The 10,991-nt window shown below is 49.1% G+C and overlaps 3 protein-coding genes across 3 annotated transcripts; all 3 read left to right on the forward strand.

Moving 5' to 3' along the window:
* Positions 1-1,566: 1,566 nt before the first annotated feature.
* Positions 1,567-2,432, forward strand: ASPSYDRAFT_95750 (uncharacterized protein; the record flags this gene model as incomplete). Its single annotated transcript, XM_040853159.1, has 3 exons — positions 1,567-1,830; positions 1,884-2,094; positions 2,173-2,432. 3 exons carry the CDS (start codon positions 1,567-1,569, stop codon positions 2,430-2,432), a joined length of 735 nt encoding a protein of 244 aa, XP_040696021.1.
* A 1,367-nt stretch (positions 2,433-3,799) lies between these two features.
* Positions 3,800-4,837, forward strand: ASPSYDRAFT_37460 (uncharacterized protein; the record flags this gene model as incomplete). Its single annotated transcript, XM_040845540.1, has 1 exon — positions 3,800-4,837. The coding sequence occupies one exon, from the start codon at positions 3,800-3,802 to the stop codon at positions 4,835-4,837; it is 1,038 nt and encodes a 345-aa protein (XP_040696022.1).
* Positions 4,838-6,168: 1,331 nt separating this feature from the next.
* On the forward strand, positions 6,169-7,103 carry ASPSYDRAFT_52067 (uncharacterized protein). Its single transcript, XM_040848423.1, is given in 3 exon segments — positions 6,169-6,353; positions 6,422-6,746; positions 6,759-7,103. The coding sequence occupies 3 exon segments, from the start codon at positions 6,280-6,282 to the stop codon at positions 6,942-6,944; spliced, it is 585 nt and encodes a 194-aa protein (XP_040696023.1). The 5' UTR covers positions 6,169-6,279; the 3' UTR covers positions 6,945-7,103.
* Positions 7,104-10,991: the final 3,888 nt, after the last annotated feature.

The following is a 10,991-nucleotide window of genomic DNA, read 5'->3' on the forward strand; positions in this document are numbered from 1 at the left end:
TTGAGATGCGGTTTTTGCAGTTCGCGTTGGCCCGAGTCTTCCCACAACAAGTAGTCGTGCAATCTGGGTCGCTCATCCCGCACACCCGGATCGGATCCCACACTGCTCTTTCCATTGCGAAGGCACTCTGTTGAGGTACAGTGTAGACAATTAAGGACTAAAGCGGAGCATATGTCCTATGGCATAGGTTAGCATCCCGATGCGATTATGGGATGGGGCCCAACGTACTGTACGAGTGAGTAGCAGTCTGTGCTGTTGCTTTTGCATACGGTGAAACCCGCGGGCATTGGTGTTTTAGTAGGTGAGATGAAAGAAATATATAACGTGAGCAGGCTACAGTGATGAATAGTCGGGGATGGGTCACCACCTCCACGGACCATGATACGCGGTTCACAGGAGCGAGCAGGTNCCTAGGAATATGACGATTGCTCTTAGGATCTGCATAGAGGGTCCTAAGAGGGTGTGCGCTCCTACGAAAAGCAGAGCGTCAACACATTTCTTGCGCCGGTTCCCTGACGCCTGCCCTCGATAGCCTTCGTACTGAGATAATGGATTGGATATAAACGAGACACTTCCCCCTGCTGCTGCATCCTCCGGTCAAACATCGTCTCTGCGCCTGGACTAATCGAGCTTCCATCATGTCTTTCTCGTGCATCTNTCTCACCCTGATCAACCCGTTGCACCGTGAAACGTGTATCGCGTCCTCACCCCACGGAGGTGTATGTCCGGAGTCGATTGACTCCACCATCCGGGACCTCGCACATCTGGAGCTGGCTTTGTCGAAACCGGACACCCGGGCGAAAGACCTTAGGAACGCAGCCAGATTGATGATATGCGACAATCACAAAAACCGGTCGCAAGAGGCTCGCAGAATCGCTCGTCTGTGGGAAGATCAAGCGACACAGCAACCCAACNCTATCATACATTCCCTCGCCAGCACAGATATCCCGACATACAAGCAGACTCCACAATCGCAGACATCTTTCAAAGGTGGAGTTGTGCGCCAGTCAAGAGGCATCTAAATCTCAATGACGTTGTTATCGTACCTGGTTCGAAGGCTATATGCATAACCGATTCACCTCCTCAATCAGTCCTTCACCGCGGAGCCTCAGCGTTGCGCCGAGCAAACGTTATTTGTGCTATTCCGATATATACTGTAAAAAAATGCCGCCAAGAAGCGGGGACTCCTTCGGGCATGGAGCATGTTGTTATTGTTGACCTGGCCGACGACGCGTGAAGCGCGAGCGCTCTCGTACCAGCGCTCTGCGAGCGGCCGCACTTGTTCATCCTCCTTGTGCCGGTGGTACCGTTTGCATAGCAGCAGTTCGGCAATCATGCGCAGTGACTCGAAGAGGCTGTCATCTGCTGGTCGCTGCAGCGCCAGAAGCTTCAGGTTGTGAGCAGCCTCGGTGCGCGATTGCGTTGAGATGCGGTTTTTGCAGTTCGNGTTGGCCCGAGTCTTCCCACAACAAGTAGACGGGCAACGTGGGTCGCTCATGCCGCACTCCTGGATCGGCCTGCGACTCGATCAAACAGAAAATCGACGAAAAAGCAAAGGAGCTACTTATGCCACACCAAAAAGGGCACCCAATTACTTATAATCACTATTTCACCGAAACCCTCCAAAAGATCAGATCAGGCCGCCGAGAAAGCGAGCTCAGCACAGCTCTTCAACAGTCCTTTGGCGTTAAGGATTTAAAGAAGCCTTACCTCTCGGACCATTCCATCAATCTTGATGAACTTCTCAAAGCAATTCTGCAACAGTCAGAGCCAAACATGGTGCGTTTTGCCTCTATTGAGGCGTTAGACTGTATGTTGGCGTACTACAAGGTAGCACATTACCCATGCTTTGGACAGTGGATCTGTGATTAAATAATAGCCAGGTCGCTCTAAAAAGATTCATTGACGATATTGCCAATGAAGTTGTTGAAGAGGAACTGATATCCTCGCTCTCAAATATCCTGTCACCGGTGACTGTGTTTAACATGCCAGCAGATCGTATCACACGAATCGCGGGGGAGTCAAGGGAAAGTCAAACTCTACGCGAGCAGCTCAACAAGGAGCTCTTGATACTACGAAAAGGCTCAGACACTTGTAAGCAATTTGTTAGGACAAGAACTGACGGTATGGAAACTCGAGTTCAAAATAAGTCCCAGAGGTTAACCTGACCAGCAGAGGGTAGCCGCAGTCCACCTATAGTAGGCGACTATCCTACGAGCGATATCTCCGAGGAATCTATATGTGATGTGAGGTCATTTACTGAAGAGTCTGGTCATTCTGACTCACCCATCGTTCAGGAGGATATTCCTGTGACTATAGACGAGATTTCGCCCCCTCTTCCCGAACCGGAAACCCGCGAATCAAGTCTTAGCCCAAAAAAGAAAACAAAGAAGAAAGCCAGGAAGAGTATATCACCACTGGAGGCAATCTAGATTAGCAGTCCTATTAATGGCATATCTACTATCGATAATCCATAATATCAAGACCGATCCAGGACAAAGCATCATTAATAAGGAGTGAATGGTTGGATAATGCTGGCCAGCATCGCTGCGGCTGTCCTTGTCTTTTCCGAGAACTCTGCGGCTCATTCAGCTCCACCCTGTTCAGGGCCATCCACCAGACTTGAGCCAGACCGTGCTGTAATCGGATTACTGTAACAAAGGCTTGTTAAGAACCTTCCCTCGAAGGGCATGTCACATCAGAAGTCCCATGAAGGTCTCCGAGAAGATGGTCCTTAAAGTCCATCGTAATCAGGGAATGCTCACAAGGAGATAAGAACGGATCTCTCTAGTCCCATCTTGCCTGGGCAATGGCCAAGACCGTTTTGGTAAATGGTGATCGGGCATGTTTACCCGGGTATCTGGAATACTACCTACACGATATTCTCTTTTCCTTCCTTTGACTTACTGCATATTGCGTTTGGTTGGACTTTCCTTCCCAGCGACGAAAATAGCCGGGGCCGTTCTGAAGTAGAAACGTCCGAAGCAGAGAACCCGGACCCACCTGGAATCATTGAGGATGCCCGGGTAGTTCCTTCGTCCTCCAACATCCATTCATCGACGACCAGTTTTCGAATTTCCCGGTGTGCTAGGGGCTTTGAGCCTTATCATGGTGGTATTGATCAAATTGAGAGAAAAAGAAAAGAAAGACAGAGAATTAAAAAGAGTGGCGGCATATCTCCGTGTCGTGACCGTGTTTCGACCAGATAACCGGGACTGATCTAGTTTTCTGCGGTCTTGCCCGGTTATTTTCTTCCACATCTCATAAATTTTTATCGTCCATCCAATTCGCGGTGGTTTTCAACATGTGAGCTGATCCGTTTCTACGATCTGCTTTGCCCGGGTTTCTCGTTGCAGCTCCGGCAAGCAGAAACCACCAAGCAGCTGCCCGTAGTTTCACCAGCGTGGCCCGATCTCCACATACTCGTCGTGTGACTGTTTGCAAACGTCCGTTGCCCTTGGTCAATTCGCTCTGCGTTGACCGGTCGTCGTAGCATCTTCGGCCCCGACCCGTGACGAGCAAAGAATCCATGTAGCCCTGTTGTTGGTTATTCCGCAGGTGACATATCTGATGTGTACGGAGTAGGTCAACATAGGAATAGCCGGACAAAGCAGGGGGTACGTCCGCCGATCGTGGCTTCAATTGTACGTTTATAATGATTGCGCTCTCCGGAGTCGGGAGCAACTTGATCCTTCTATTTAATTAGGCAGACCACGGCATTATATTTGAAAAGTTTCATCAATTGACAACACATGCTGTCCCTTCCTTCGTTCGCAACAAAATTCAATCTTGTTAAGACATGCGTCTTCCAGTGCTGCCAACAGCATTGGGTCTACTGACCATTTGCACCGCCGTATATAGCGAGAGCGGTTTCTCAAGTCCACACGCAATCAATGGGATGATTTTACGGACGGATAGTGACTGCAAGGGGATTCCAGCTTCCACCATATTTGACTCCACAACATTCGCTCAAAACATATCGAATACCTGTGTATCCCGCAGCTTCAGGTTGTTTCGTCCCCTACAGGGTGAAGAACAGTTGGACATTTCGGTAATCCAGGAGCCTGACACAGGTTACTCTGATACTTTCTTGCATAATTTATCATGCACGGACTTTATTCAGAGCTATTTCCCTATCAACGGGAGTGAGGGTTGCTACAACACGCCTCCATTTACTTGTCATCGGCTTTGGTCAAACTCAGGCCTTGCTCAAGAGCTAAGGATGACGGAGCACTTTAAACACTGGACCTTGCCTTCATCTCTTTCAGTATTCGTCCCACATTCTTGCTCGCAGACCAAGTCCATACCGAGTCTTGAGCCACTCTCCACGCCAGTTCCAACAAAATCCCCAACGCACTCGAATTCTCCATCAGGTCCCACCGTATCAAGAAGTAACACCCTTTCTCCCAACCCGGGGCAAGTCCACACTGTTCAGATAAATGGAAGCTCCTCTACACTGTTCAATCCAACATATCTGGATGATATTCCAAGCGGCCACGTAATCAAGTTTCAGTCAGACACACTGTTTGATCTGATAAACTCAACATTGGATAAGCCATGCAGGCGCGTGCATGAGTTCTTGACATGCAACGAACTATACTATAATGTCACAGGAACTGAGCCAGTATGGTTCTTTGCTTGCCCTCCTCGTGGCGCGCTATGTAACTGCAACAGAGATACACATTTCGCGCTGAACCCAGGGGGACTGTTGCAACCATTTAGAGAGAGGATTAAACATTCGAATTGGGTTATCACTCGCCCTGCTATCAACCACACTACATCCACTACATCTGCAAGTATGGCTACCGTAACTTTAACCACTACGGTTTGGCCTTAAAGTGATCGGTTGTTTTCTGAATTTGACAGCTTCATTCGTCCTGTGTAATGTTAATGTATCTAGGGTGCCACTATTGGATCATATATAAATTTTGTATCAGTTAGCTCAAGACAGCCTCGCCAGCATTCCATATAAAGCCCTATACGCCATTAGGCACCCGTAGTTTCAATTGAAGACTGTAAGAGAATAACTATTCCTTATACTTTGGTAAAAGCTCTTCTAAATGACATCCGCCATGACGACTTCTTGCAATATTCGGGGAAATTCCGATTAATTCCAGCTTCAATTTCGCAAAGCGATAGGCATTTCCGAGGGGCAGATATAAGGATGTGGTGTATCATAGAAGGCCAGGTGTATTGAATAACAGTATTTTCCAAGTCCCGCCAGCGCGTAAAATAAGCAACTATTCCGGTCCATGTTCTTTCTTTCCTTCGTAGCACGATATAATATCTTCCGACTAATTAGCGCTCAGGTTGATCGTCGTATGCGTCCTCTAATAAATTATTGCATTTGAGTATATCGAAAGCTATTGGAAGTAGTTCCTCCGAAGAAGACCAAGGATCGTTCCAATATGTACTCTTGTTCGAGATGGTGACGAGAACACGTTGTGGCTTCTGTTCCATCATCGGGGCGTCTACATTAATCAGCTCCACTAAACAGAGTAATCAACTTTGAGCAACTCACTATACGTAGCTTGAGGCGAACTTTATGAAATATTAAGATTGATAAAGCTGTGATGCTATTCTCGCCTTACTGTCCAGGTACACCTTCGGAGGTCGGAGATCGGATTTAACCCGCCGGGTTGGTCGGCCAACGAGAAACCCAGGAACATAGTTATTCCGTCTTTTTAAGGTAATCGTGTCTTTGCTCCGAGGCCACAAGGCATTAGGACATAAGAACCCGTGACTATGGCACCTCAGGCAGCAAGATACTGGCCTTATACCATTTATTCACCTCCCAAATTGTCCATTCGCTACTACGTCGGAAGGTAGATAAAATCCTCTCCACCCACAACACCTGTATCCCCGGTGATTCCTCGCATTTGGACGACTGTCAAAATCCTAATACCTGTCGGCTCGAGCTGCAGTATTACACGAAGGAAGTAGCGCGCCAAGAAGCAGCTTCTGATAGCTACGTAAACCACATGATCAATGACGGCGGTCACTTTCCTAGATCGTCCCACCTTCATGGTTTCCCTCGATTTCCCAAACATAAGAGACATCGTCCAGCGTCACGAACAATCCGCCTGCCTCCTGTTTGTCCTGCAAACTTGGCACTCTCGGTTCACCAAGGCCCGCATTTTTGCCCTGGTTTTATTCATGGCTCGGTCCTTGGCCGTAACATTATTCGATTTGCCGCCCGAGTTACATCTGCAAATCTTCACCTACCTGGACTATCCTACATGTCTGGCTTTGTCACAGACTAATGTATACTTCAGGTCCATGATTGCGGTTGAAAAGCCTACAACTTCAGAATCAAAGTTATCATTCTTATGTGCTGCAGAGAACTGGGCTAGGTAAGTACCATCTTTCACAGAGTTCCCCTGCTGCCACGATATACAAATCCCCCAACTGGTCTCATTAGATACAAGAACAAATATTCTTGCAGCCGTTGTCTGAAACTTCGTTCCCGATGTGTCTTTGCCGACAAGCAAGTAAAGGCGAAGCGAGCGAAAGGCCACGCCGAGAGTAACCGTCGATTCTGCCTCGAATGTGGAGTCAAAAGAAGGATCTATCAGCCGCGGCAGGTGATCGATATTAGTGGATACACTCACTTTATTTGCGGCTTGTGCTGGCAAATGTGCGGATCGGGCCTCTATTGTACATTTTGTGGCGGCTGCCAACGCTGCCTTGAGAAACGAAAGACTCACCTGGATTTTAACCTTGGTATTGCTATAAGCCCAGGCCAGGTGGGACAAATCTGTCCTCGTTGTTCGAGATCTTATGCGAACCTGGGGGAATTGGAACCAGAACGCGATCATACAAAACTAATAACCGCACTACAGAATTTACCGTTATCTTTAAAGATGGCCGAGTTCGATGAAGACTTTGGTATGATGGCGAGCCCTGAGTGGCATGAAGAAGACATTGCAAAAGGGAATTTCTAGCTTTATGTAGGGGCTGAATCATTTGCTTGCATATTTCGAGATGGTTTTACCCGGACTGTATGGCTTCCATGGTTTCCTTGGGAATGCCAAGTCATTATGCGTGGCTCACCAGTACTATGTAAGGATTATGCGGAGTTTGTGAATTTTGATCATCAGAATACTGTCCCAAAAAGACTAGTTTCCTATATTGTGTTTAACATAGGCCCAGAGTTTGTCACGGCTTTTGCGGTGAGCATACTTGTGGGAGGAGCTCTTGTGGTCAAAACAGGAGACGAGCTAAAGGATATCGACTCTCGCTTAGGGAAGATTCGTGACGAGCGGGGACAGCATATTTCGCGTCTCAGTAAAGTTCAACTTCTGGCGATAAGAACGTTCTAAACCTATTTTCAAGCGAACTTGGCGAACTCACTTCGGAGGGATAAATCTCTCGATTGGTTTTCCTATAAGACGTCCCGGTTGTCTATATCCCCCGCGGATAACATCGAGGTTACCTGTTATGGCTGATCGCTTCTATGAACCTTTTCAATAGTCCGAGTCCAAGCTTGTCGCTTGTGTTGCATGTCCTGAAACGCAGCAGTAGAGCTAGGGTGATCTCGGCCTAGCTCGGCGCAGCTTGCCTGCCATCTCCGTCGGGTTTGATTAACTTCGACTTGTTGGACTTTGAGGGCCGGTGTGAACCATCGTTTGGAGTATGGTGTTGGCCGTGTGTTTGGCGTGAACTGGTCGACCGCCCGGCTCGTGGCTTGAATGAGCTTTTGGACGACCGCGTCAAGTGCGGGTCGGGTCTTTATATCCTTCCATGGCCCCATTTGTTGGTTTACATCATCCCCGATCTTGTCCCATTCCGCACGATCATATGCTTTCCTTGGTTTGGTAGGTGCCCTGACCTGTGCTTGCAATTTCCATTCCGAGTACGTGGCGCGGTGGTCAGATCCGTAATTTTCGTGGTACAGGTGGCATCTGACAGGTAGATCTGGCCGGTCGGTGACCATTTGGTCGATGGTGGAGAACTTTCCGGGGTCGTTAAGGGGCCAGAAAGTCGCTGTTCCCCGTGGGAGGCAGCTCTGGAGGCTGTCGGTTTGGAAGAAGGTGATCAGGTCGCTTGCGTCCTCGATAAAGCGGGGTTGAATGTTATTGCCACACCACATTGGGTGGTGGCGGTTGAAATCTCCGGAGAGAATGATGTTCATGGATCGTTGATCATCTTGTTCAGTGGTTGTGATTGTGTTTTGGATTGCTGTGAGCGCGGGCTCCGCCGTCCCGTCGTCGCCAGTGTATATTGGCGCTGAGGGTATATAAACGGAGAAGACAAGCGTTTGGGCGTCGGCTGTCCAGATCTTGACAGCTGTGATATCTGGGTGGTTGCAGTACACCTGGCGGTGTGATGAGGTCGAGAGTCTTCGATTCACATATACTAGGCTACGGAACCGAGCCGTGTCAGTATCGGTAGTGGGTCAGTACAGTCGCCAAGCACTGTGGTTAACATGTGTCCGATAGGTAGTAATGGATGGTTCCTGAATCAGGAGGATATCAAGGTCCTGGCTCTGGTGGTCGTTAATGAGTGCTTCCATTCGTGGTCCTGATTTCATTATGTTCAACTGTAGTATGCGAAGGTTCCTTTCTAGCATTGGCTAGAATGGGAAGTCGCGGGGGTTGGGCATTGTCGATCGCCAGTCGGGTGTTCGCCGGTGCAGTCGAGGCATCGGGCCCTGACTCCTGGTGGGCATCGTTGTCGCTCATGTTGTCCTGCGCAGTGTCCACATTGCGGGGTCTCCTTGCATGACCATGCCAGGTGTCCGAAGCGTTGGCACCGGAAGCATCTCTTTCTCTTGATCTCGCGTCGTTCTACGCTGCCGATGTAGCGCTGACCAACAAGGTGGCCGTTGTTGAGCATGTATTCTGCTCCCTCTGCGGAGTCAAACCAGATTCCCAACGACGCAAACTTCCCCAGTACCTTGTCCCTTTGTTTCAACCAAGCCAATTCTTCGATGCGGAAGCCACGTTCCGCCAAGTTGTTTTCATCCATGAGCTTCTCCATTGCCTGGGTGCTTGCAGTCTCTAAGTCGAACTCCTCGGTTGGTGTACGGTGTACGACGACGCCGAACCGTGGCTTCACTAGTTTCGTGTTGTTTCCGAGTTCGTTCAGCCATTCGGTGTTGTTACGGGCAGCTTCCGCTGACTCATGATCCTGGAATCGGATGATATAGCCTGTCTTCGTTGTGCCAATCCCAGCCACATGAGTATTCTGCGTCGTGGCGGTGTTCAGGAGGGCCGTGCGAATGTGGGTGTTGGCAGCATCTGTGGTAAGGTATCGACCAAAGGTGTTTCCATCATTGTTATCTTTGTCTCTTGGGTCGACGAACGTTCTCTGGGTGCTAATTCGGACGCAGTTCCGCTCTTTCTCCAGTCGTTGATGGCTCGGTTGTGGGACTCCGTTGCTGCTGCTGGTTGCGACTGCGGCCCATGATCTGGTTGGCGATGCTGGCGGGGCGGTTTCAATCTGTGTTCGAAGGGCTATGACTTCCTCGTGAAGCTTTTCGTTCTGTTCGCGTAGGACGTTCTGGTCGTGCTTGACCTCCTCTAGCTCGGATTTGGTTGATTCAATAAGTGTGGTTTGGTGGCTGATAATGTCTTTGAGCTCATGGATGAGCTTCCACATATTTCTGGTGGTGATCCGGCCGGTACCCTCTGCAGCTGTGTGGGTTTCGCCATTCCGCGTTCTTCTTCCGATGATTGGGCTGTGTTGATCGCTGTTCGAGCCTCGAGGTCTTCGTCTTCTGTTTGGGTGTCTTCGGAGGTAGCTGCTACTTGCCCGGTCGGCGCGTGGCTTTGGCTCCTCGTCTTCCGCTGGGGACGCGTCTTACTTCACTCAGCTTCATCTTCTTGCTCTTGAGCGTAATTGCTTGGTGATTTGATGACGCGGCTCGGCCTTGGTTTTTGTGGTGTTTTTGGTGTTCCTCGCGGTCGGGGGGTTTCAGGGGTTCGTGTTTCGGCCCGTCCCGCGCGCGCGTCGCGCGTTGGCATCTTGCCCAGCAACCTTTTCGGCAGGTCGTTCTCGAAATCGGTCTCCCTTCGAAGCCCTCTGCGCCTCTCGTACTGTACCGCTTGAGTACAGTCCGATCTATCGATGCCTACAGTCTCTTTTATACAGTGATGCTCGAAATCGGTCTGACTCTCAACACTTATCAATTGTTTCTTGGCCCCACCACCAGGAACATAGCGTTAAAATGAGGGCCGCTATAATTATAGAAAACATAAAGTTTATGCGGTATTTATATTGCGTACATTTATTCAAGTCTTTGATTGATCCCCGTTTGATTGGTCCCAGTATGTTTGGTACAATTCTGTCAACCGGAGGAGGCCTCCGTTAGGTGGAGAATTGAGGATTCCGACTTACTAATCGACATCCAGCACCTCGCTGGCCCTACCACCTAGATTCGCATTGGGATCTAAATGAAGCCCCTAGACTGCTATAAAACCCCTATACAGAGAGTAGCTAGGGGATTAAGCCTTCAATACAATACAATTTCGCACCTTAGTCATCAATCTGCCTAATTAGGCACTAGTGGACACCTCAGTAGCTCATAAATACCGAACAACAGTACTCAGTCTGCTTCGGTATGGGTATGTTGAATCACGAAGCTAAAAAAACATCTAAACTATGCGGCAAGTACAGCCCCGATGGTCCATCTTTGGCCGTGACCGTAACGGATGGACGAACATCTGCCCATTAGGTGAGAAGGCCACTGTGCTGACCATGTCCTCATGGCCTCTGGAATTAAGGTGATGGCAGAAAACCTAGGCGGAATGTATTCTTGGCCGTCACGGTATGGTTTGGCTATTTTGAGTTTCTGTTAGGCATGGCGCTACGATTCACGGTAGAGACAGGCCGGAAATGTGTGCTAACCGCTTCTGATAAACTAGGGCTTCGGAATTAGGGTTTGATAACAAGCTCCATCTATCAAGACATAGAGGTACATTTTGGTTCGGACTGTAGCAACTTCTAACCTTTTGATCCTCTTCACACTAACCGACAGGTTATGAACC

This window comes from Aspergillus sydowii (assembly GCF_001890705.1).
Source record: "Aspergillus sydowii CBS 593.65 unplaced genomic scaffold ASPSYscaffold_22, whole genome shotgun sequence".
Classification (NCBI taxonomy): domain Eukaryota; kingdom Fungi; phylum Ascomycota; class Eurotiomycetes; order Eurotiales; family Aspergillaceae; genus Aspergillus; species Aspergillus sydowii.